The sequence below is a fragment of the Trachurus trachurus genome (assembly GCF_905171665.1).
Source record: "Trachurus trachurus genome assembly, chromosome: 8".
NCBI classification, from domain to species: Eukaryota; Metazoa; Chordata; class Actinopteri; order Carangiformes; family Carangidae; genus Trachurus; species Trachurus trachurus.
The window spans coordinates 1,055,034-1,082,500 of NC_139905.1; the positions used below are offsets into that span (position 1 = coordinate 1,055,034).

General features: G+C 42.1%; 1 protein-coding gene across 1 annotated transcript; it reads left to right on the forward strand.

Moving 5' to 3' along the window:
* The first annotated feature begins 8,241 nt into the window (after positions 1 to 8,241).
* LOC310989456 (properdin-like) lies at positions 8,242 to 26,481 on the forward strand. The gene is made up of 11 exons (XM_083976529.1): positions 8,242 to 8,317; positions 12,258 to 12,396; positions 12,513 to 12,670; positions 13,880 to 14,035; positions 16,288 to 16,491; positions 17,423 to 17,590; positions 18,846 to 19,037; positions 20,153 to 20,326; positions 21,846 to 22,037; positions 23,473 to 23,584; positions 26,235 to 26,481. The coding sequence occupies exons 1-11, from the start codon at positions 8,266 to 8,268 to the stop codon at positions 26,368 to 26,370; spliced, it is 1,683 nt and encodes a 560-aa protein (XP_083832655.1). The 5' UTR covers positions 8,242 to 8,265; the 3' UTR covers positions 26,371 to 26,481.
* Positions 26,482 to 27,467: the final 986 nt, after the last annotated feature.

The window sequence follows — 27,467 nt, forward strand, 5'->3', positions numbered from 1 at the left end:
AGATTACACAAAGGAATGAAATATGAAGTTTATTCAACAATGTCCATTGTTAACATAAAAAAAAACATTTAATACACAACTTGTAACCTCCTTGTATGACGTCGGTCTGAAGGAAGTGCCGGCTGCAGACGGTGGTGCTCTTTTTTATTATTAAGTTTTTTCTTTTAAAGAGGAACTAAACCCCCAAACCACTTTTTTCTGCTGAAAACAAATATATTTGGGTATAAGGTAGTGTTGTCAGTTGATTCTGGTCCAACTTTTGACATTTTAGTCAAAATATTTCAATTTGGTGTATTTTGTAGTAAAAATGCAGAGTGGCTGCCCTCTATGGGTTGAAACACGGCTATTACAATCGAATTTTTCTATTGGCTGAGATGGAGGCAGATGACGTTTTGGAGGCAGCTTTCGTCACCGGCCACCAGCTCCCCGACCAATCAGCACCGGCTGCTGCCTGCCGCTAACGGTTGCTAGGCACTCTAGCTGCTCTGCTGCGGCTAACGGCTGCTAACAGCTGCCTGAGCGGGAATCGTTATTGCGGCCGCCGCTGGCGCTAACGAGCCGTTAACGAGCTAACGAGCCGGCGGATCAGCTGTAGATGCTGTGTCACGGCTCTGGCGTCCTCTCCTGGTAGTGTCCGCGCTACTAGTGCTGTTAGAGTCGCTCGCTTTTTTTTCTCTTTTGTGTGATTTCGCGGGTGTGAATGGGGCGCAGGGGAAGGGGGAGGGGGGATCGGAGAGTGCTCCTGAGTCCCGCCCATAATCAAGGCATTTTTTGAATTTCAAGCTTAGAGCACGTCATCCAAAACTGAGGGGTTTAGTTCCCCTTTAATATTGTGAATCCACTTCTTTCTTTGGTCCACATAGGGCATTCAGGAACACAGCAAAAGCTGTGGTTGCTAGCACTTCACCTTCTTTTCCCTGTCTTTACTCGACATTTTTCAAACATAAAACATAAAAGCGATAAAAAACATTATACATTACATACAACATAAAAGAGACTATAACGTTAACTACCTGTAGCAAAAGAACGCATAGAAGTAGCTGGCTGTGGTCTGTTTGATTTGTTTTTACCGCGCGTTGTGCTTGTCAGAATCTCAGCGGAAGTGGAGTTACCCGTTTTCCGGTTTGGTCATGTGACCCTCGGCATAGAGCCTATTCACCTTTTTAATATTTAACTGTTAATAATCAAATGAATTACAGTTTTTATACACAAAAGTGCAATTTCTTCATCAAAACATTAAATATAGGTACAGCACCTTGAATGGTAAGTTACTGTTAGCCTTTGCAGTGGCTAATAACACTATGAGCAGTTCAAATGGCATAAAAAAAATAAACTGCATCTTCTCATTGCAAACTACATGGAAACTTAGCTTTAGCTTAGCGATTAGCATAGCAATTAGCATGAACTAAGCATAAACAAAAGACAAATTAGCATTTATAGCTAGCGATTAGCATGTCGCGATTGCTATTAGCATTAGCATTAACTAACAATCTTTTTTCAAACAATAAACTATGGTAGAAAATGCACAAAAGCCACAGAGAAACATTGAAAGGCATCCTATGCTATATTTTAAGCAATATAGACCACCTTAAACCAAGTTAATGGCACAATAAATGCATTTTTCCCGTCTGAGCAGCTATCAAACTGCAGGCTAACTGCAGGCTAACTGTGTGCTAACTCACTGGACTCATGCATTTAATCTCACCAGAGGTTTTTTCTCCTCGGCTCACGGTTTATCGGGTTGAACCTGGATTCTCCGGTGACTACCGGGTCAGTCTGCAGCTTTCTGCTTCTCTTTGCTTCGTGTTTGCTTTGTTTTTGCCACCGTCTCTCTCGGTCTGCTCCGCTCTGCTGCTGTCTGCCTCGTGTCTGAGAGGAAAATGGCGTCTGCTCGCAGGTGCAGACTTCACGCAATACACGCAACACCTGACCATGGATCTATTATTATTAGATAATATAAATAATAGGCCTACTACATCCATGTACCTGGCCTCGGTTCATCACGGGGAATAAAAACACTACCAGGGGAACACTACCATCTACTGGAGGTTTACTGGAACTGTCTAAATGACAAAAGGTTAGTAACACCTGATTGTTCATGCTGGTTACAACTGATATTCCTGCTCACTTTGGGGGAGACTGAGGTTGGTTGTCACACATGTTGGCCAGGCCATAAAAAAGAGATTTTTTTTTTTTTATCTCAAGCAATTTGCCTGGTAAAATAAAGGTAAAATAAATAAAATTACTGTAGTTTTGCGTGAATATCTCCTCATCAAAACATCCTGGAGTAGTCATTCCAACATTAAGTAGCAGCTTAAAGTCCAAAATGGTAAATGACAATGTTATACATATTTGTTATACATTATTGGTAAGCGCTAATACACTTAAGTTTTGGGTGCACGTTCACACTTTAGCCACTAGTGGGCACTGGGGGAGCATACGTCAGTCCGACTGCCCAAAAGTCCGACGGCTCATTTCTCCGACTACCCATTCTACAGTGTTAAGGTTAGGTTTAGGGTAAGGTTAAGGGTTAGGGCTACTTAAGTCGGAGAAGTGGGAGGTTGGACTAATGGACGCAAAAATAAAGAAATGTATGGTCGGAGAAATGGGTAGTCGGACAGACGTCATGCGCCCTGGGCACTGCTGTTATTTGGCTTTAAGCAGATGTTGTTGTTATTTGCACTAAGTAGGGTAATAAGTGTTATAGTTTAGGGATTGTTGCAATATCCAAAAGGGGGAGATGTCATAGGCGGACTACGTCAGATGTACTACGCAGAGTAGTTACGTGAGACGTGAGGAGGAACGGGAACTTGAAGCGGGAGTTTACGTTGGCAGTTTGACACAGTTGTTGTCTGTACTACGAGGAGAGAATAAAAGGTTTCTGAAAAGCACACTTTACTACATGTACCTGGCCTCGGTTCATCACGGGGAATAAAAACACTACCAGGGGAACACTACCATCTACTGGAGGTTTACTGGTTTACTGGAGGTTTACTGGAACTGTCTAAATTTTTTTTTTTTTTATTTATAATTTTTTTTTATTTATTATTAAGTTTTTTCTTTTAAAGAGGAACTAAACCCCCAAACCACTTTTTTCTGCTGAAAACAAATATATTTGGGTATAAGGTAGTGTTGTCAGTTGATTCTGGTCCAACTTTTGACATTTTAGTCAAAATATTTCAATTTGGTGTATTTTGTAGTAAAAATGCAGAGTGGCTGCCCTCTATGGGTTGAAACACGGCTATTACAATCGAATTTTTCTATTGGCTGAGATGGAGGCAGATGACGTTTTGGAGGCAGCTTTCGTCACCGGCCACCAGCTCCCCGACCAATCAGCACCGGCTGCTGCCTGCCGCTAACGGTTGCTAGGCACTCTAGCTGCTCTGCTGCGGCTAACGGCTGCTAACAGCTGCCTGAGCGGGAATCGTTATTGCGGCCGCCGCTGGCGCTAACGAGCCGTTAACGAGCTAACGAGCCGGCGGATCAGCTGTAGATGCTGTGTCACGGCTCTGGCGTCCTCTCCTGGTAGTGTCCGCGCTACTAGTGCTGTTAGAGTCGCTCGTTAGTAGCTCGTTAGCGCTAGCAGAAGTGTCGATGTGTGTTTATTACTTTTTTTTCTCTTTTGTGTGATTTCGCGGGTGTGAATGGGGCGCAGGGGAGGGGGGAGGGGGGATCGGAGAGTGCTCCTGAGTCCCGCCCATAATCAAGGCATTTTTTGAATTTCAAGCTTAGAGCACGTCATCCAAAACTGAGGGGTTTAGTTCCCCTTTAATATTGTGAATCCACTTCTTTCTTTGGTCCACATAGGGCATTCAGGAACACAGCAAAAGCTGTGGTTGCTAGCACTTCACCTTCTTTTCCCTGTCTTTACTCGACATTTTTCAAACATAAAACATAAAAGCGATAAAAAACATTATACATTACATACAACATAAAAGAGACTATAACGTTAACTACCTGTAGCAAAAGAACGCATAGAAGTAGCTGGCTGTGGTCTGTTTGATTTGTTTTTACCGCGCGTTGTGCTTGTCAGAATCTCAGCGGAAGTGGAGTTACCCGTTTTCCGGTTTGGTCATGTGACCCTCGGCATAGAGCCTATTCACCTTTTTAATATTTAACTGTTAATAATCAAATGAATTACAGTTTTTATACACAAAAGTGCAATTTCTTCATCAAAACATTAAATATAGGTACAGCACCTTGAATGGTAAGTTACTGTTAGCCTTTGCAGTGGCTAATAACACTATGAGCAGTTCAAATGGCATAAAAAAAATAAACTGCATCTTCTCATTGCAAACTACATGGAAACTTAGCTTTAGCTTAGCGATTAGCATAGCAATTAGCATGAACTAAGCATAAACAAAAGACAAATTAGCATTTATAGCTAGCGATTAGCATGTCGCGATTGCTATTAGCATTAGCATTAACTAACAATCTTTTTTCAAACAATAAACTATGGTAGAAAATGCACAAAAGCCACAGAGAAACATTGAAAGGCATCCTATGCTATATTTTAAGCAATATAGACCACCTTAAACCAAGTTAATGGCACAATAAATGCATTTTTCCCGTCTGAGCAGCTATCAAACTGCAGGCTAACTGCAGGCTAACTGTGTGCTAACTCACTGGACTCATGCATTTAATCTCACCAGAGGTTTTTTCTCCTCGGCTCACGGTTTATCGGGTTGAACCTGGATTCTCCGGTGACTACCGGGTCAGTCTGCAGCTTTCTGCTTCTCTTTGCTTCGTGTTTGCTTTGTTTTTGCCACCGTCTCTCTCGGTCTGCTCCGCTCTGCTGCTGTCTGCCTCGTGTCTGAGAGGAAAATGGCGTCTGCTCGCAGGTGCAGACTTCACGCAATACACGCAACACCTGACCATGGATCTATTATTATTAGATAATATAAATAATAGGCCTACTACATCCATGTACCTGGCCTCGGTTCATCACGGGGAATAAAAACACTACCAGGGGAACACTACCATCTACTGGAGGTTTACTGGAACTGTCTAAATGACAAAAGGTTAGTAACACCTGATTGTTCATGCTGGTTACAACTGATATTCCTGCTCACTTTGGGGGAGACTGAGGTTGGTTGTCACACATGTTGGCCAGGCCATAAAAAAGAGATTTTTTTTTTTTTATCTCAAGCAATTTGCCTGGTAAAATAAAGGTAAAATAAATAAAATTACTGTAGTTTTGCGTGAATATCTCCTCATCAAAACATCCTGGAGTAGTCATTCCAACATTAAGTAGCAGCTTAAAGTCCAAAATGGTAAATGACAATGTTATACATATTTGTTATACATTATTGGTAAGCGCTAATACACTTAAGTTTTGGGTGCACGTTCACACTTTAGCCACTAGTGGGCACTGGGGGAGCATACGTCAGTCCGACTGCCCAAAAGTCCGACGGCTCATTTCTCCGACTACCCATTCTACAGTGTTAAGGTTAGGTTTAGGGTAAGGTTAAGGGTTAGGGCTACTTAAGTCGGAGAAGTGGGAGGTTGGACTAATGGACGCAAAAATAAAGAAATGTATGGTCGGAGAAATGGGTAGTCGGACAGACGTCATGCGCCCTGGGCACTGCTGTTATTTGGCTTTAAGCAGATGTTGTTGTTATTTGCACTAAGTAGGGTAATAAGTGTTATAGTTTAGGGATTGTTGCAATATCCAAAAGGGGGAGATGTCATAGGCGGACTACGTCAGATGTACTACGCAGAGTAGTTACGTGAGACGTGAGGAGGAACGGGAACTTGAAGCGGGAGTTTACGTTGGCAGTTTGACACAGTTGTTGTCTGTACTACGAGGAGAGAATAAAAGGTTTCTGAAAAGCACACTTTACTACATGTACCTGGCCTCGGTTCATCACGGGGAATAAAAACACTACCAGGGGAACACTACCATCTACTGGAGGTTTACTGGAACTGTCTAAATTCAATTCAAATCTTTATTGTCATATATACTGAAGACAGCGTCACACAGTACAATGAAATTCTTACTGATGATACCTCCGGCAACATTAAAAAGCAAGTAATAATAAAAAACAACACTAGTTAAAATGACAACAATGAATAAATAAATAGGGCAAGAGCAGTTATAAATAAATAATGCAAAACAATAAAATAAAAAAAATGACAAAAGGTTAGTAACACCTGATTGTTCATGCTGGTTACAACTGATATTCCTGCTCACTTTGGGGGAGACTGGGGTTGGTTGTCACACATATTACTGTAGTTTTGTGTGAATATCTCCTCATCACAACATCCTGGAGTAGTCATTCTAACATTACAAGGCAGCAGCTTAAAGTCTTGGGTTTCTATGGGGATCCTGCTCATTTCTCCAGCTTATTTCAACATTTATTTATTAATCATCAAAGACAATCTGACACATCAGACCACACACGCTATGGGGTTGGTTGTCACATGTAATTTCAATGGGGAAAAATTAAAACAAAATCATGGTAATTGTTAGAATAAAGTTTTAAAGTTATTTTTTATTCAAATTACATGAAAAACACAGAACATAAACATGACACATCGTGTTTTTTGTTGTTAAAAATGCAGAACTCTGAAATCACAGCATTCAAGAACATCATAGAAAAAAACCATCATAGAATCACAGTAGAACTACAGAAAATAATTCATAATGGTGGAACAATACTACTGCATTGAGTCATGTGACAACCAACCCCAACTGACATTTTTTGCTAAGAACCGATCGAGTTTACGACCATCCTGTAACAAGTTCACTACCAAATGACAATTAAAACTTTCCCCTTCATACTTTTTAATGGTTTCTATTTCTTTGTTACAAACCCATTGTGTAAAAGCCCAGAAGAAAAGTAGTGAAGATCTTAAAATTTACAAAATGACATGGAAAAAAGAAAGTCTGACAACCAACCCCAGTCTCCCTATCTGTGGTAATGAGATGTTCTATTGTTCTATCTATACTAATACATAATATTAGTAATCAATATGTTTTCACTTCCAAATTTCCAAGCAGCCGTCCAATCAGACGCCTCACAGACACAACAACAAGTCTATACCGGTTTAAAGGTGTTCAGAAACGGCCGTTTGTCTTGTTTGTCGCGCTGAGTTTCCACGAGATGCCGAACGAGTTTACCCGAGTAGGGAAAACAAATTTGATTGGTCGTTATCGAGTTTGGGGCGAGACCTAGCTCAGTGTGTGTGTGTGTGTGTGTGTGTGTGTGTGTGTGTGTGTGTGTGTGTGTGTGTGTGTGTGTGTGTGTGTGTGTGTCAGACGTTTGATTGACGGATGACAGATCCAATATCAGTGGCTGGTGAATCGTGAGCAGCGTTACGTATAATCCGTGCGCCTGCATTATCCAGTGTGGAAAAAAATTAGAATTTTGCACAAAGTTTGGGCTCCATCATCTGATAGATGAGTTATTACACTAATGTTAAGACCCACAGTGGAATCAAATTCATTCTTCTTTTCTGAACACCTTTAACATAAATAAATGTCCAACAGTAGCTGAGTTCACATGGAGCCAGATATTCATGTTAATATTGATATTTGTTTAAATTCTTTTTTATTATCGTTTCCATTCAATCAAACAACAAACAACAACGGCAAAAATAAATAAATTAAATTAAATTAAAATAAAATAAAAGTAATTGTGATAATAAGGTAAAGGAAAATACAAAATATCAATTCATGAACAGTGACAAAATTCATAAATGCATTTACAGCTCAGTGTATAGAAGGTACCATAGGTCATGGAACAGATGACCCTGGTTTTCCAATGTTTTTCCAGGGGAAGAAATTGAGCTATGAAATCCAGAAACATATGAAATGTTGGAGGTGATTCGTTTTTCCATAAATGAAGTATAGCTACATTTCTTAGCAAAAAAAGTGATAATAATCATATTATTATTGATATTTGAATGGTTTTAAAATGAAAACTGGAAACGAGCTCCAGCAGAGGGCGACACTGACCCACAGTTACTCTCCAGTGTGTGTGTGTGTGTGTGTGTGTCAGTGTGTTTACCAGGTAAACAGAGCAGCCTGTTGCATTATGGGAAGTTCAGTGAAGAGGTTTGATGAACTTTACGGGAAATCCGTTAAAACAAACCCAGAAAAAAAAACTGATTCACCACACACACACTGACACACACACACACACACACACTGACACACACAGACACACACACACCCCCGCTCAGTGGGCGGGGCCAGCGGGGTGGGGGTGGGGGGGCGGCTGGTCTCAGGACTCAGTCGGTTCTGGTCTCTGCAGCAGCAGGATGGAGGTTCTGAAGGTCCTGGTTCTGCTGCTGGTCTCTGTGGAGCGGTCAGGTCAGTGTGTGTGTGTGTGTGTGTGTCTGTGTGTGTGTGTGTGTGTGTGTGTGTGTTCAGGCTCTTGTTGGTTTGATCTTCTGTCTTTTTAATTCTTCTCGGGGTCGTTGGAACTCGTCATGTCACATCAGAGGGACAGGAAGTGTGACAGAGACACAACAACATTACATTACTTCTGCGCTGTAAAGCACTTTGGCTGACCGTGACAGGTCTTTTAAACGTGCTATATAAATAAAGGTGATTGATTGATTGATTGAACAGAGTTCTACATTCTGTGTCATAAACTGTAAACTGTTGTCTTGTCTGTAACAACATCTCTGTCATGTCTGTCTGTCCTGGGTGATGATCCCTCCTCTGTTGCTCACCCTGAGCTTTCTCCTGGTTTTCCCTGTTAAAAGGGTTTTCCATGGAGTTTTTCCTCAGTGGATGTGAGGGTCTAAGGACAGAGGATGTTGTTATGATGGGATGTAAAGCCCTTTGAGACAAACTGTTTGTAAAAACGGGCTATACAAATAAAATTGCCTTGCCTTGCCTTGCCTTGCCCTCCTTCAGGTCAGAACAGCTGCAGAGGTCAGAGGTCAGAGGGAGACTGAACATTGATCAGTTATTGGTCACTTATCGACAAATCAAACAGCTGAACCGAGCAAAGACACAGAGAGAGTCCCTGAACGCAGCACTGATGACAAATTCTGGTTCTGGTCCTGGTCCTGGTCTCTGCAGCTCTTTGAACCGTTGTTTTTAGATATTTCTCTGAAAGTTGTGTAACTGATGAAACAATAACAAACTTTCCTGTGTGACGAAATCTCCTCTAACACACACACACACACACACACAGAAACACACACACACACACACACAGAAACACACACATCAGTATCTGACTTCAGCACTTTCACTTCCCGTCACCGTGCTGCGTTCAGGGACTCTCACTTCTCTCTGCTCCAGAGTCAGTTGATCTGATGTTGGTTTGTTCCCACGGTCAGCTGGTTGTCATGGCAACAATCCACTGTGATAGCCTACTCCTGGTCCTGGTTCTTTTTTTTTTTTCTTTTTTTTTTAAAGTTTCATCAAATTACAAATAGCCTATTTAAGGCACATTTGTGATACAAAGATTGAAAATGTTGAGTCAGCTAGCAGGACAAATGAAAAGAAAAGAGGAAAGAGAATAACAACATGAGGTCTTATTCTAGAAGGGTAAATAAATCCAATAAAGAAAAGAGTCTCTGGGCATTTTTTTAGTAGTACAAGGATGTTTTGTATACTTTGAGTTAATTCTTCCATCCGTTGATGTGGGGCTTCACCTTGAGGTATTTGCGTCTATGAATGAAAAGTTTTCCAAGCGTGATCAAGTTGTTCACTAAGAAGTCTAAGGTTTTTCCCTTTAATTTGCACTCCAACTTTAATCGACATCCAGTTTAACGGATGCAAAATAATTTGTTTGGTTAAAGGGATACGCCAACATTTTTTTCCCCGTGTCTTGCCTCACTCCCGAGTCCATGACCAGCAGATAGACACCATCCTTTCGACTGTGCGTGCAGTAACAAGGGAAATAGAGCCGTATCGCCCGTAATTAGCTTAGCTCAAACGCTGGAAGTGTATGGGTAGTGTTAGCCTGCCTCCACCTAAAGTCGCTAATTAGCTTAGCTAAAAAGCTGGAAGTGTATAGGTAGTGTTAGCCTGCCTCCACCTAAAGTCACTAATTAGCTTAGCTCAAACGCTGGAAGTGTATGGGTAGTGTTAGCCTGCCTCCACCTAAAGTCGCTAATTAGCTTAGCTCAAACGCTGGAAGTGTATGGGTAGTGTTAGCCTGCCTCCACCTAAAGTCGCTGATTAGCTTAGCTCAAATGCTGGAAGTGTATGGGTAGTGTTAGCCTGCCTCCACCTAAAGTCGCTAATTAGCTTAGCTCAAAAGCTGGAAGTGTATAGGTAGTGTTAGCCTGCCTCCACCTAAAGTCACTAATTAGCTTAGCTCAAACGCTGGAAGTGTATGGGTAGTGTTAGCCTGCCTCCACCTAAAGTCACTAATTACCTTAGCTCAAACGCTGGAAGTGTATGGGTAGTGTTAGCCTGCCTCCACCTAAAGTCGCTAATTAGCTTAGTGTTATGATTGGATGTTATTACATGTTTGACCGCTAGGCGGCAGTACTGGTTAGTAGTCAGCTTACCGTACCATATAACGGAGTAGAGCAAGACTGCATGGAGCCACATGTATGTTATTGAGAACGTGGGACATTAAACTAAGTTACTTGCTATCAACACGGCCTCATCCTTGGAACACGAACATGACACTTAGCTCAAACGCTGGAAGTGTATGGGTAGTGTTAGCCTGCCTCCACCTAAAGTCGCTAATTAGCTTAGCTCAAACACTGTAAGTGTATAGGTAGTGTTAGCCTGCCTCCTACCTAAAGTCGCTAATTAGCTTAGCTCAAACACTGGAAGTGTATGGGTAGTGTTAGCCTGCCTCCTACCCGAGCTGAAATCAGCAGTCAGAAGCTTCATTTTAGCTCTAAACTCTGTAAATATATCACTTTATCCACATTTCAAACATGTTTAGGAGAGAAAGTAGCCGTTTAGATCAGCAGTGTGTCGTTAATTTGTCTAAATACCAGCTGTTTACAATTTTGTTGGGACTAATTCGGCGCTACTCAAGCTAGCCGTTGTGACCAACGCACTTCCGGTTACTTTCACAAAATAAAACCGTTGCCCTTTACATACAGAAAACCATGATGATAGAATTTGTGCTTTTACTTTGAAATAGGAAGCTAACCTACCCTCGATGTAGCTAGCTTGAACCAAAATAAACCGTCTTTGCTTGAACCCTCCGTTTTGACCGATCTCGTCCCGTTAGCGGCATTTGACCGCTCAAGATGCCTTACCGGAGAGTTTTGTCAGCTCTGAGACGAAGATCGGCCCGCTGGTTTCCGTTTAGAGTTGCTGAAGAGTTTCTCTGATGACTTTAGGTGGAGGCAGGCTAACACTACCCATACACTTCCAGTGTTTGAGCTAAGCTAATTAGTGACTTTAGGTGGAGGCAGGCTAACACTACCTATACACTTCCAGTGTTTGAGCTAAGCTAATTAGTGACTTTAGGTGGAGGCAGGCTAATACTATCTATACACTTCCAGTGTTTGAGCTAAGCTAATTAGTGACTTTAGGTGGAGGCAGGCTAACACTACCTATACACTTCCAGCGTTTGAGCTAAGCTAATTAGCGACTTTATGTAACGGATGTGCACTCACTCCACCCATAAAAGACGTGCTAACCAACCTGCCAAGCGGTTGTCAACCTCTTGGCAAAGAGGTTAGCATCGTCGCCTCCGGTGCGGGAGGTCGTGGGATCGAACCCCACCTAGGGCAGGCCGTGAGAAACACAACGCAGAGGGCCAGATATGACATCGGCTACATTTAGGTGGAGGCAGGCTAACACTACCTATACACTTCCAGCGTTTGAGCTAAGCTAATTACGGGCGATACGGCTCTATCTCCCTTGTTACTGCACGCACAGTGGAAAGGATGGTGTCTATCTGCTGGTCATGGACTCGGGTGTGAGGCAAGACACAAAAAAAAATGTTGGCGTATCCCCGTAACAACGAGCTTTGAAACAATACCCAAAATTGTATAACATGTTCACATTCGAAGAAAATATGTTCCACCATTTCAATGTCACTCTCACAAAATCCACACAAATTATTATCCCAGTTAGGCTAAATCTTACATGTAAGAAGAGGTTCGATGGATAAATATCATTTAGTATTTTAAATGTGACCTCTTTTGCTTTATGAGGGATTGGATAAGATAAATATTGTTTTCTTATCTTTCTTGCCTCCACACTGTAATCTCTGATTTAGAACATATTTTCTTTTTAGTTGATAAGGGAATTGTGCTGTGTGAGTTTGAAATAAGTGACCACCAGGTGTGTGTGTGTGTGTGTGTGTGTGCAGAGTGTGGGCGGTGCTTTGCTGGTTTCGACCTGAGGGACAGACGGTGCTATGATGAGATCGGCGAGGTGGACGACACGGACGAGTGTTGTTCCAACAATAAGTACGGATACATGGAGGACGGAGAGTGTCAGTCCTGTGGGTCAGTACACACACACACACACACACACACACACACACACACACACACACACACACACACACACACACACACACACACACCTGTCTCACCCCCGTCTCACCCGTCTCTCTCTGCAGAAATGCGGCGTGGTCTCCCTGGTCGTCATGGTCACCGTGCAGCGTCCTGTGTGGGGAGGGGGTGCGGCAGAGAAACAGGAAGTGTTTTGGTTTCGGCGAATGTGAAAACATGGAGGAGGATCTGCAGGCGGAGCCGTGTGACAGCCCCTGCTGCAGCGGTACACACACACACACACACACACACACACACACACACACACACACACACACACACACACACACACACACACACACACACACACTATGGAGGTTAAAGGGATAGTTCAACATTTTAGTCAAATTGGCCCATTGCCATAATCCCTATAGTCATAGCAGTAGGTTCGTTACCTTTAATTGTCGGTGCAAGCTGTTTTTAGAACGGCGGAGCAGAGCCGTGAGCTGCTCAGAGCTACGCTACGGAGGCTCATTATGGGATTTCTTGGTTTCCCTCATCAAACTCATCAAATACACAATCCAACAACTCCACAACGCTCTGGTGGACAAGTTGTGAGCTGCACATTCACCACGCTATGAGATAATAACACAACGTTACCACACAGAGTTGTTGTAGAGGGAAATTCATGCAAAACCACTGATGCACGTTGCCTTCAGGGACAGTTTTTCATCAAGCAGTCTCTGTATTTCCCTCTAAAACAACTCTGTGTGGTAACGTTGTGTTATTATCTCATAGCGTGGTGAATGTGCAGCTCACAACTTGTCCACCAGAGCGTTGTGGAGTTGTTGGATTGTGTATTTGATGAGTCTAATTTGACAAAATGTTGTACTATCCCTTTAATACGGTTCAAAATGTATGTGCAACTTTCAACTGAATGTCTGGAAGAGGATTTAACATTAAAAAGCTGAGTTTGACTCTGGAGTTAACATCATAGATGTCAACAGCGTCTTTCTGACTGGTCCTAACTACACTGTGAGTAGTTGGTGAAAACATTTTTCCAAGAATGTTTTCATTGATCAAGAATGAAAGTCAGAGGTTGGAAGAGGATCAGATACCGTCGTAGTTCCCACCATAAACGATGGCAACTAGCAATCTGGCTGCGTTATTCCCATGACTTGCCGGGCAGCGTCCGGGAAACCAGGAAACTAGGAAAAACTGGGCGAGTCGACAACTAAATAGTAATATCAGGATAACTATAAAGACAAAACAATATATTTATCTAAATGGACCATTAACAAGTGGTAACGTAGATTCATCCACATTAATGTGACTCTTTTAGAACCAAAAGAAAAACTCCTGGTTGTCCCTTTAATCACACACACGTCGCTGCGTGCGGCTCTGGTTGTTTTGACATCGATGTAACTCCATACACACACACACACACGCACGCTGTAATGACAGAGAGGTGTGTGTGTGTGTGTGTGTGTTGTAGCTAAGGGCTGGGAGCCATGGCAACCGTGGTCGCCGTGCCCCTGTGGAGAGGGCGGAGTCAAGAAGAGGACGAGAGTCTGCTCCAGTCCAGAGTGTCCACTGGCCTGTAGCGGCGCGGCAGAGGAGGCCGACGGCTGTCCCACCACCACCTGTCCAGGTCAGACACACCACACCACTGTCTCTATTCTCAATTCAATTTCAATTTTTCAATTTCAATAAGCTTTATTGGCATGACTGTGATATACAATATTGCCAAAGCATTGGGGCAGCAATACAAATACAACAACAAATACATATATGGTTAATTAATTAGTAATAATATAGAATAAATAAATAAAAAAAATATATAGAAAAAGTGAGGTGCATGTGTGTGTGTACAGAGATAATCAAACAATTAGTATCATTTAGCAGGAATAACCTGTCTCACCTGTCTCTACCTGTCTCACCTGTCACCTGTCTCTATGGCTGTTTTCAAAACATACTACCGTACTGCCTACTACATACTGCGTTAGCATATACTACTGTATACTGCATACTGAATGTAGTATCAGTCTGCTACTTCAGCAGACCGACACCGTTCACACCGCAGTAACAGTATACAAGTTTCCCAGAATGCATTTCACAGCAACCGGTAGCAGTAGCTGTAAAACAGGCTAACAGCTGTTTTATTTCTCGATCTAGCGCTGTTATTATGTAACTTTATTACGTTTTAACTAGGGATGGGCATTTCGAATAATTTCCTAATCGAGTAACCTAACCTGGTGTTACCCGGGTAACCGATTACTGTAATAAAAAAATAAAATAAAATTACGTCATGTCTGATGGACAGAGCGCAGCCGGTGCATAAATGCTCTCTGACCGCCAGACAGTCACATCACTGACACACAGCGTCGTCAGACTAAATATCAGGTGGATAATAAGAGTAGAGACTGGAGTTTAAGATGCACATACGGGGCAGATGTGCATCTTTATGCCGGGGAATACATGCGCTGCATGCGCTCTGAGCGCTGAGCGCAGAGCGCAGCGCATTTATGCCGCGGCTGCCTCGGAGGAGGAGGAGAAAACTTTTTTTCTTTTTCTTTTTTTTAAATCATTAGCGGTGCTTATTTATTAGTCCACACTACATGTTGGTGCCTTCGGTCCTCTCTGCCTCGCATCGTCTCAGGAAATAACTGGGAAGGTTTCAGAATGTTTGTAAACTGAAAGCATATATTCTAACAGACTTGATGACACCTGTCGTCTCCCTCCCGACGGTTTACGCCGAGGGAACCACCACAGATTATTGTAAAAGGTTTGAAAGATCGAGGCTCAATCCAAAAACACTTTTACACAGCAGAAAATCACGTTGCTTGATCCGAAACTGTTTAACGCTACAAAAAGCCGAACCACGGCGTGATAATGTAGTTTGATCTGACACTAGACTGCGCTCTAACGTGCCGTTTTTTAAATCCTAGGTTAACCGGATAATAAATTCATAACCGAGTAGCAGATTGCCTACTCGGGTACCCGGGTACTCGGGTACCCGTGCACATCCCTAGTTTTAATATATAAAGTAACTGTTTAGATCCCAAATCTACGGCCAGTTTATCCAAACGACGGCTGTTTAGAAGTTTGCTCTGATGTTTTTCAGAGAAGTGAAGCTCTGCAGCGACCGGGACATCACAGAGACAGCAGCCGGTCTGCAGAGCTGCTCGGCCGGCCAACCTCCGTCCTCATCCCGGGGGAGAAAACCATCACTAATTAACTTACCCGCAGGTTTTTAGAGGTTTACCACCGGCTGGTTAAATTATTTCTAGGAGATAAATGTTGGTCTCAGTGATGAAATCTAACAGCTGTATCAGTAGCATTAGTTAGTGTGAATGTAAAGTGAAGCTTCCTGTGTGTATTGGACAGAAGAGCAGCGCTGCCTCGGGGCTCTGTATGTACAGAACTCACCACATTTACAAAAAAAAAAAATGTTTTTACAATAAACCGATCAGTCTGCATTAAGTTTTATCCTATTAAACCGTAGTTACGGTACACGGCTACACTACCGTCTTTGGTTACGGTTAGACGTCAGGGGCGCATTGCATTATGGGATACGGTACGCGATGTAGACTGGTCAGATACTGGAGAGATTTTCCGAATCAGTACGACATCCGGGAACTTTTCGGATTTTGCTTTTGTTTGCATACTACATACTACATTTTGGCCAAATCAGTAGGCTACGTACTAGCAGTATAGTATGCGGTTTCGAATACAGCCTATCTGTCTCACCTGTCCCTACCTGTCTCACCTGTCTCACCTGTCTCTACCTGTCTCTACCTGTCCCTACCTGTCTCACCACCTGTCTCACCTGTCTCACCTGTCTCTACCTGTCTCACCTGTCTCACCTGTCTCACCTGTCTCTACCTGTCTCACCTGTCTCAGTCCATGGGGAGTGGTCTTCTTGGTCCACCTGGTCTCAGTGTTCTTCTCCGTGCATCGACAACCAGCGCCCTGACGTCATCATCCCGTCCAGAACGCGTTTTCAGACCTGCGATAGCCCCGCCCCCTCCGTCGACCCACCCGGCGACGGTTGCCCTGGAGACGACCTCGAGGTGGAGGACTGCACGTACCTGCCCAAGTGTCCAGGTGAGGGAGGGAGGGGGGAGGGGGGGGCTGCTGAGTGAAGGCGTCAGGTGAGCTAGAGCACTGGAAAAGAGAGTAACGACACCTCCATTAACTCCCGTGGTTAAAGCCTCATGCCCCCTAGTGGCAGGATATGGGTGTTGCAAAAGCGCCCAGAAAACCCATTCACTCCAATGTATGTGTGTTGCCCACTTGCTGGTAAATTAATGAAAACGGCCGTGTTTTTGTTTTTAGGTGTCTTGGTCATATCAGATTACACTTATAATGTGTTTATTACAAAATGTAGATTGAAACATTATAGCAGAAGTAAGGTGAATGTTTGTGTTAATATAAGTCTTAAATAGTTGTATCTTCCGACAGCAATCACTTCTATAGAGTGTTTGGTCTGAAACACGGGTCTGTCAGTCACTCTGCTCTGCTCTGAGCCCAGGAGAAAACTTTCCTTGTATCCTACAACCTTTATCCAATGAGGAGAGAGAACGGCATAAAGGGGCAGTCCTCTCTGTGTGTGCAGCAAAGGGATGCGCCTGAATGTGGTGACGTAGGGACGAGGGCGGGGGCTGCTAACTCCATCTGCTGACAGGAAGTTAGACAAAACCACCGGATCACTTACTTCTGCTTTAATGTAGATAACTGTTTGTTTTTTTGTTTTTTTACTCTCCTATGTGTTAATGTTTATCTGTAAAGGATCCTCAATGATGCTATTAACGTGGGTGATCTATAAATGTCCTTAAATTATTGAAAACACCACACTGCTCATTCACCAACAATGCAGAGATGTCAGTTCTTGGGCGCTTTTGCAAAACCCATATTCCTCCACCAGGAGGCGCTGCCATTGGACCAATGCTGTCCTTACTCTCTTCTCCACTGGTCTAAGGTGAGCTAACGAAGCGCTGACGTGTTGCTCTGCTCTGCTCTGATTGGCTGTCTGCAGTGGACGGCAGCTGGGGGGCGTGGCCTCCTCCCGGGCCGTGCAGCGTCACCTGTGGGGAGGGGCTTCAGCTGTCAACCAGGAAGTGTGATAGCCCCGCCCCCAAGTACGGCGGCCAATACTGTGACGGGCCGAGCACGCAGACACACGTGTGTCAGAGCCCCTGCCCAGGTAACACACACACACAGACAGACACACACACACAGACACACACACACACACACACACACACACACACACACACACACACACACAGACAGACAGACAGACAGACAGACACACACACACACACACACACACACACACACACACACACACACACACACACACACACACACACACAGACAGACACAGACACACACTTTTTGTATTATTGTTTGCCCCTTTTTTTGAGAGAAATTGTACCAAAGTTTTCTAAAAATGTTTGCGAAATCTCACCACTTCTTCCCTTTTTCTAGAATTCTTTAGAGAATTTTTTTTTTCTTTTTTACTTGTTATTATTTTTTTCAAGAAATTTTACCCCTTTTGAATTATTGTTTGCCCCTTTTTTTGAGAGAGAGAGATTGTACCAAATTTTTTGCGAAATCTCACCACTTCTTCGCTTTTTCTAGAATTCTTTAGAGAAATTTTACCAGTTTCTTCTCAATTTTTCTTTTTTACTTATTATTTTTTTCAAGAAATTTTTACCCCTTTTTGTATTATTGTTTGCCCCTTTTTTGAGAGAAAGAAATTGTACCAAATTTTTCAAAAAATGTTTGTGAAATCCTACCACTTTTTCGCTCTTTCTAGAATTCTTTAGAGGAATTTAACCAGTTTCTTCTCAATTTTTCAGTTTTACTTGTTATTGTTTTTTAAAAGAAATGTTATTATTATTATTGTTTGCCCCTTTTTTTATTATTATTATTTTTTAAATCTTACAGATTTCTAGAAATGTTTCACCTTTTTTTTGAGAAATCTTACCACTTTTTTCCAGAAATTTCTCTATAATCTTTCAAAAATGTATGCTTATTTTAAACATACATTGATTGTTTGTGTATTACTGGTGTTTGCTTCAAAATTTTGTTGTCTAATTTGTGTCAATTTTAGGGTCCTTGATGTAAAAAAGTTTGCACATTGACCTGCACATTCACCACGCTATGAGATAATCATGTAACATTAGAGACAGAGTTGTTTTAGAGGGAAATGCAGCCGGAACTACATTCCAGACACGGCTGCTGCTGGGCGGAGGGATTTCAGAAGAGAAAGTAGTTCAGAGGATTTGTTTTATTATCTCATAGCGTGGTGAATGTGCAGCTCACAACTTGTCCACCAGAGCGTTGTGGAGTTGTTGGATTGTGTATTATGAGTTTGATGAGGGACACTGAGCAGAGACACACACAGACACACACTCTGACCACCCTGTGTGTGGTGTGCGTGTGTGTCACAGTTGACGGGCTGTGGTCTGATTGGTCGGCCTGGAGTCAGTGCTCCGCTTCCTGTCACACAACAACTCGAATCTCGACCCAAACGCGGCAACGCTTCTGCTCTAGCCCCGCCCCCTCCACCGTGCCGCCGGGGAAACCCTGTGGAGGCGGAGCTCAGCAGACGGACAGATGCAGCCACCTGCCCTTCTGCCCAGGTACACCTACACCTGTCTCTGTGTGTCTACGCCAAGGTCACACTGCAAAAACTCAAAATCTTTCCAAGAATATTTGTCCTTTTTCTTGTCAAAATGTCTCAATTCTAGTCAAAACTAATCTCTTTCCACTTAAAATAAGACTCATCACCTAAAAATGAACTTGTTTTTAGATCATTTTCACTTGTTTCAAACAAATATTCTTTTGAAATAAGTAGAAAAATCTGCCAGTGAAAGTTTTTTGTGCTTGTAATAAGAAAGAAAAACATGATGTTTCTTATTTTAATTATATACATTTTGACTAGAAATAAGACAAATATTCTTGGTAAGATATTTGAGTTTTTACAGTGTATTAAAGCTTTATTTAGTTTTTAGTTTTAGTTTTTCTAGTTTTCCTTTTTATTCCAGTTAAATTTTAGTGAGTTCAACAAGTGATGAAGCAGATTTAGTTTAGTTTTTATTTTAGAGGAATTGACTAGTTTTTATTTAGTCTTGGTCTTAGACTACAACTCAGCTGTGTGTGTTCTCACTAGGGGTGGGCAAAAATATCGATATGGCAATATATCACGATACTTTATATTGCGATACGTTATCGATATTCAATATTTAAATATCGATTAAAAAAAAAAAAATTTCAAATAATAAATCATGTTTCAGACGTAAATCCAGTGCAACTTCCGCACCGCTGCTCTGCGAGGTGTCACTGTACTGCTGCCTCAGACAGTGTGTTGTTCATGCAAATATGTTGTTGTAACTTGCGCTTGTATAGTTACAATAAAATGGCATGGATAATTTGAATTACATTGTTTTGACTCAGTTTGTCCCATGAATTATCACTATCATCTGATGTACATACAACTCGGATTTTAAGATGCATAATGCCTTTTACATTTTTCAGTGAACTGTGTAGAATATCGCAATATATTGCAATATATCAGAAAATTTGGATATCGCAATATCGTATCGTATCGTGACTCAAGTATCGTGATGCGCATCGTATCGTGAGGTCCTTGGCAATACCCAGCCCTAGTTCTCACTACAGCTGTTGTGTTGTAAACAAACACACACAACTACACTATGATTGGCTGTTTCAACGGTCGTCTGTCTCTCTCCACCAGTGGACGGCGGCTGGAGCTCGTGGTCGGCCTTCGGGCCGTGCTCGGTGACCTGTGGCCTGGGGCTGCGGGCGGCCGTCAGAAGCTGCGATGCCCCCGCTCCTCAACATGGAGGCAAGCCGTGTCCTGGAGACTCACGCCAAACCCAGATCTGTCGGACCAACAAGTACTGTCCAGGTACAACACACCTGTCTTTGGCCCAATCCCATTTCCCCCCTTGGCCCTACCACTTACCACCTACCCCTTCGTTTTGTGCGTTCACATGTAGGGGTAGGGGTGTCCCAGTTCCCGTTAGGACAGAGGGATAGGGGGGAGTGGTAGGGCTACATGCCCCTCCAAACGGAGATTTTCAGAGGCACACTCCAAACGGAGGGGTATGAAAAGTTTCCTTGCGGCAGCCGGCAGCGGTGGCTGTAAAACAGGTGAAAAACTGTTTTATTTCTTGCTGTAGCGCTGTTATTACGTCACTTTATTAAGTTTTTTTATATTTTTAGGCTTTTTTGCCTTTATTTGATAGCACAGTGAGATAGACAGGAAAGGGGGAGGCAGAGAGAGGGGGAATGACATGCAGGAAAGGTCTGCCCGACGCGGGATTCGAACCGGGGACGCCTGCGTTGAGGACTGTAGCCTCTACATGGGGCGGCCGCTTTAACCACTGCACCACGCACCGCCCCGACGTCACTTTATTAAGTTTTAATATTTTTTCATGCGAGTAAGTAACTGTTTCGGTCCCAAATGTTAGGTTAGTTTATCCAGATGACGGCTGGTTAGAAGTTTGCTCCGATGTTTTTCGGAGAAGTGAAGCTCCACAACATAGAAACAGCAGCCGGTCTGCAGAGCTGCTCGGCCGGCCAACCTCCGTCGTCATCCCGGGGGGAGAAGACGATCACTAATTAACTTACCCACAGGTTTTTAGAGGTTTACTACCGGCTTATTAAATTATTTTTAGGAGATTAATGTTGGTCTCAGTGATGAAATCTAACAGCTGTATCAGTAGCATTAGTTAGTCTGAATGTAAAGTGAAGCTTCCTGTGTGTATTGGACAGAAGAGCAGCGCTGCCTCGGGGCTCTGGAGCCTACGGACACAAACCACCACATTTACAAAAATAAATAAATGTTTTATAGTTATATGGTACAAGGCGATTGGATTTCTGGCAAAAGCTCGCCGCATCAGCTTACGTAAAAGCCAGTGGAGACTACGTGATGACGTATGTGACTGTTGAAGGGGTGTCCCAATTCGTAGGGGTTGACCTTCGACCTCTACCCCTTGTAGCTCCGTTTCAAGGGGCAAGGGGCGAGGGGTAGGGTAAAAAAGAGAAATGGGATTGGGCCTTTGACCCCTACACTCCGCGCTGTGAGGGGGCGGAGCCCGGAGTCACCTGTCCCTGAATGAGCTGCCCTTGAATGTTCGACTGGCCTCCTCGCTTTTTAAATCTCTTTTAAAAACACACTTTTACTCCCTTGCTTTTGACTCACCTTAATTTAAATTTTTTACCTGTCACTCCCTATAAAAGCACTTGAAGTGAGCTGGTCCGTTTGTTTGTTTTTAAAGTGATTTTGTGTTTATGTGCTTATGTCTTTTACCTTAATCTTTTATGTCCTAATGTAAAGCACTTTGGCTTCCCCTGTGGTTTTTTAAATGTGCTATATAAATAAAGTTGATTGATTGATTGATGGTCCCTCTGTGTGGTTGCAGTGGACGGCGTGTGGTCGCCGTGGACGCCGTGGGGCCCGTGTAAAGACGACAAGGCCATCACCTGCAGGAACAAGGTGGTGGGACTGCAGACCAAAGAGCGGCTGTGTCTCCGCCGAGCGCACGGCGGCGCCATCTGTCCCGGGTCGAAGCTCTCCGACCTGCGGTTCTGCAACGACGTCAACGACTGCCCACGTAGGTGACGCACACACACACACACACACAGTGGTGTAGTCTATATGTATATGTGATACTCAGGTATACTCAGTATACTGAAAATGTATAAATACTTACAGTATACCCAGTACAACAAAACTAGAGCAGTGTAAAAGAGAGTAATGACACCACCATTGACTCCCGTGGTTAAAGCCTCATGCCCCCTAGTGGCAGGATATGGGTATTGCAAAAGCGCCCAGAAAACCCATTCACTCCAATGTATGTGTGTTGTCCACTTGCTGGTAAATTGATGAAAACGGCCGTGTTTTTGTTTTTAGGTGTCTTGGTCATATCAAATTACACTTATAATTTGTTTATTACAAAATGTAGATTGAAACATTCATGTAGACAACTGTTTGTGTGTTTTTTTACTCTCCTATATGTTAATGTTTATCTGTAAAGGATCCTCAATGATGCTATTAACGTGGGTGATCTATAAATGTCCTTAAATTATTGAAAACACCACACTGCTCATTCACCAACAATGCAGAGATGTCAGTTCTTTTGCAAAACCCATATTCCTCCACCAGGAGGCGCTGCCATTGGACCAATGCTGTTGTTACTCTCTTTTACAGTGATCTAAACAAAACTACCTAAAGTAAATGTCAATGGTTCTCAAAGTGGGAGGGTTGACAGGGTTCAAGCGGGGCCACAACTTTTTCCTAGAATTTTTTAATGAGTGACTGACAGACCCGTGTTTCAGACCAAACGCTCTATAGAAGTGATTGCTGTCGGAAGATATAACTATTTAAGACTTATATTAACACAAACATTCACCTGACTTCTGCTTTAAGACACCTGAGAACTATTTTAATTGGTGGGAAAGGGGCGGGCTGTGTCACCTGCTCAGTTTACAGTCAGTACGTTTACATGACACTTGAAAAAAACGAATTATTGCCTTAATCTGACTTTAACTGGACAACTGAAGTGCATGTAAACACCTTAGTCCGACTGAAATCGGAGTTGAGAACTCCGTTTAAGACACCCAGATAATGCGATTGGAATTAGATTTTCTCCGTCATGTAAACACCTTAGTCGGAGTATAACTGGACAATGCATGTGTGCTGCTCCACAACCGTAGAGACGGCACAAAGTGGAGCAGAGAAGCCGCCCGAACCCGGCAAAGTAAAGAAAAAAACCCAACGTCAGCACCGAGTCAATGCATTTCACACAGCGCAACAAGGACAGAAGTCTGACTTGACGCCAAAATCAAATTTTGAGCCGAGCTGGATGAAGCTCTGCATGTAAACGTACTGAGTGACTTCTCCTCAGGTGATTAACATCAATGACAGAGCAAAGAGGTGACAGCCAATCACATGCTTGTGTGCGTGTGTGTGTGTGTGTGTGTGTGTGTGTGTGTGTGTGTGTGTGTGTGTGTGTGTGTGTGTGTGTGTGTGTGTGTGTGTGTGTGTAGTTTCGGGCACCTGGAAGGAGTGGTCGGAGTGGAGTCTGTGTCTGCCCCCCTGTGGAGAAACTTCCCAACGCTCCCGGACCAGAGCCTGTGAACCTAAATACACCGGATACAGGTGAGTGTCTGTGGCTCCGCCCCCCTTCTTTACCTGGCAGCCAATCCAAAACACTACAGCCATTCAGCCGCTGGCCCATAATAGAAAAACGGGACCACAGACCATGATGACACATTTATGTTGGTCCGATTTTTGTTGTTTGAAAATGGATTGGCAATATACTGTAGATACAGCTCTGGAATAAATTAAGAGAGCACTCCCAAAATGATCAGTTTCTCTGGTTTTACTATTTATAGGTATGTGTTTGAGTAAAATTCAATTTTTTTTGTTTTGTTTTATTCTATCAACTACCGACAACATTTCTCCCAAAATTGAAAAAAAAAATTGTCATTTAGAGCTTTTATTGGCTAATGACTAAACTAGTCTAAATAACAAAAATATCAAGTCTTTTCAGACCTTGAATAATAATAATAATAATACAAAGAAAACATGTTCATATTTATTCCTAAACAACACAGCAAGAATATTTTAACTCAGGAAAAGAAAAGAATGACTGTCGTACATGTAGAGATGCTTTTAAGAAACATTTTGTGAAAGTGCTCTCTTATTTGTTTCAGAAAAAAATAAGAGACCACTTTCACAAATGTTTGTTAAAAGCATCTCTACATGTACGACAGTCATTCTTTTCTTTTCTTTTCTTTTTTAAACACCAACACAAACACAACTCATTCTCCTTAATGAGACTCTGATGAGGTCATCACCTGAACCACATCTGGTTTTATATAAACCACTGCTGGATTAAACATCGACATTATCCCACAAAAACTGGTTTATAAACTCTTAATGAGTTAAAATATTCTTGCTGTGTTGTTTAGGAATAAATATGAACATGTTTTCTTTGCATTATTATTATTATTCAAGGTCTGAAAAGACTTGATATTTCTGTTATTTAGACTAGTTTAGTCTTTTTCAGCCAATAAAAGCTCTAAATGACAATATTTTTTTTCAATTTTGGGAGAAATGTTGTCAGTAGTTGATAGAATAAAACAAAAAAAACAAAAAAAGGATTTTACTCAAACACATACCTATAAATAGTAAAACCAGAGAAACTGATCATTTTGGGAGTGCTCTCTTCATTTTTTCCAGAGCTGTATATACAGATTATACCCACAGATTTACTGTTGCTGGTGCCATGTCATTTGAATTGAAACTGCATGAAAAACAAGTAGTACTCAAACAAAAACACAAAACCCATTGACTTTCCTAATGACTAACTTATTCATTTAGAAAAGAAAAAAAAACAGGGCTGGGACAGGATGGGATTTATTTTCTTACTCCGGCCCGGGATTGGGATAGGATGGGAGTGAAAATCCACTCCCGTGTCATCCTCTAGAGCAGTGGTTCTCAACGTGGGGTCCAGGGACCCCCAGGGGTCCTTGAGAGGGTTCAAGGGGTCCCCAACTTTTTCTCGAAATTTTACCACTTTTTTCTAGAATTGTTAAGCTTTTTTTTTTTTTTGAGAATTCTTTTTTTCTTTGTTTTTGAGAATTTTTACCACTTTTTTTGGAATTGTTAAACTTTTTTTTTTAGAATTCTTTTTTTATTTTTGAGGAATTTTCAAGAGTACCTGTATGCAGGGACAAGAGCATACCGGAAGTCACGACCGGAAGTTGCTCTTCTTCGTGTGTATCATTTCTATGTAGATAAAAAAAACAACTCAGTAACTCAATGGTCCATAATAAAATATTGTTTTCCAGCGGATATCTTAGTTACAACATGATTGAGCTACTAAATATTTTTTTGCATGGATCGTTTATTAAGTTATTGAGTTATTAAAAAACGCTGCTAACGGCTAACGGCTAGCGCCGAACGGCTAGCGGCTAGCGCCGCTCCTGCTGACAGCAGACCAGGAGAGAGAGAGAAAAAAGAAATGAAATGTCGTTGGTGGTGCTTTGGTTAGGGTTAGGCAATGAAGAAAGGAGTTGGTTAAGTTTAGTAAAAAGAGCAGGTAGAGGGGGTTCTTAGAATAACATAGAAATAATATACACGAAGAAGAGCAACTTCCGGTCGTGACTTCCGGTATGGATCAGCTGGGCTAATGGCGGCGCCCTTGTCCCTGCACACAGGTCCCTCTCGGAATTTTACCAATTTTTTTTTAGAATTGTTATACTTTTTTTTTTTTGATTTCTTCTTTTCTTTGTTTTTGAGAAATTTTACCACTTTTTTTTTAGAATTGTTAAACTTTTTTTGGAGAATTCTTTTTGTATTTATTTATTTTTTGAGAAATTATACCACTTTTTTTCAAAGAAAATTTATTTTTTTTACTATTTTTTTTATTTTTTTTTAGAATTTTACCACCTCTTCCTAGAAATGTTAGAATGTTTTTGGAGAAATTGTACCACTTTTTTCCAGAAATGTCTCTACAATATTTCCAAAAATTCGGATGTTCGAAAATTTGAATGTACAAATTCAAACAAATATTTGTGTATTTCTGGTGTTTGCTTCAAAATTTTGTCCAACGGGGTCCGTGGTCTAATTTGTGTCAATTTAGGGTCTTTGATGTAAAAAAGTTTGACAACCACTCCTCTAGTGTGTGTGTCACCTGCGGGCTCAGTGATCAGGTGTGTGTGTGTGTGTGTGTGTGTGTGTGTGTGTGTGTGTGTGTGTGTGTGTGTGTGTGTGTGTGTGTGTGTGTGTGTGTGTGTTTCAGGACCCAATTCGGTCAGCAGGGTCTGAAGGTGGCGTTCGTCGGGACCCCGCGGGTCGACTGTGGCCCCGCCCCCGACGGCGGCGCGGAGGAGACGCGGCCGTGCCTCAACGCCCCGCCATGCGACAGCTGGGCGTGACGGCGGCGGCGTTCACACTCACTGGACTCTGATCTGTGATTATTGCTTATTGATTCATTAATTGATCAGAGGTTGTTTGCTTTTTTTATTCAATAAACTTCAATAAAATCACTGCCTCGGGGCTTTTATTGTGAAGGTCGTCTTAACAGGAAATGGCGGCAGTCCATCAATAGTCGACGTGGGATGAAGCACTATGGAGGAGTTTGTATTTGGTTCTAAAAGAGTCTGAATCTACGTTACCACTTGTCAGCAGAGATGGACAGAGTACTCCACCCCAGTACTTCAGTAAAAGTACAAATACTACTGGTCAAAATGTACTCTGTTACAAGTAAAAGTAGCTCAGTCCACATGTTACACCAGTAAGAGTATTACAAGCAGCACATTTCAGTATAAAATTAAAATATAAAATATAAAATCAATGAAACTGAGCTTAACATGTCAGCATTTCAATAAAGATTTAACACAGTAACAGATGGAACAGGAAAGCCATAAAATAAAAAATAAAAAAAAAAAAAAAAATATATATATATATATATATATATATAAAGATTTAAAATTTGAGGTAAAAAATTCAAATAAATAGATATTTGATACAAAGAACATAAATTAAACCTCACATTAGTTTTCTGGGGTCTGATGAAGGGAGAGATCAAATAAATGTTGATATAAACGTTGTGCATTCTTGGACTTAATGTTTTTGAGTGAGTCACAGAAAATAGAGAGCTCTTTTAAGAAACTAGAAACCATATGGCGGCTAACGGAGCTAACGGCTAACCATAGATATATATGGCTGCTAACGGAGCTAGCGGCTAACCATAGATATATATGGCTGCTAACGGAGCTAGCGGCTAACCATAGGATATATATGGCTGCTAACGGAGCTAGCGGCTAACCATATATATGGCTGCTAACGGAGCTAGCGGCTAACCATAGATATATATGGCTGCTAACGGAGCTAGCGGCTAACCATAGATATATATGGCTGCTAACGGAGCTAGCGGCTAACCATAGGATATATATGGCTGCTAACGGAACTAGCGGCTAACCATAGATATATATGGCTGCTAACGGAGCTAGCGGCTAACCATAGATATATA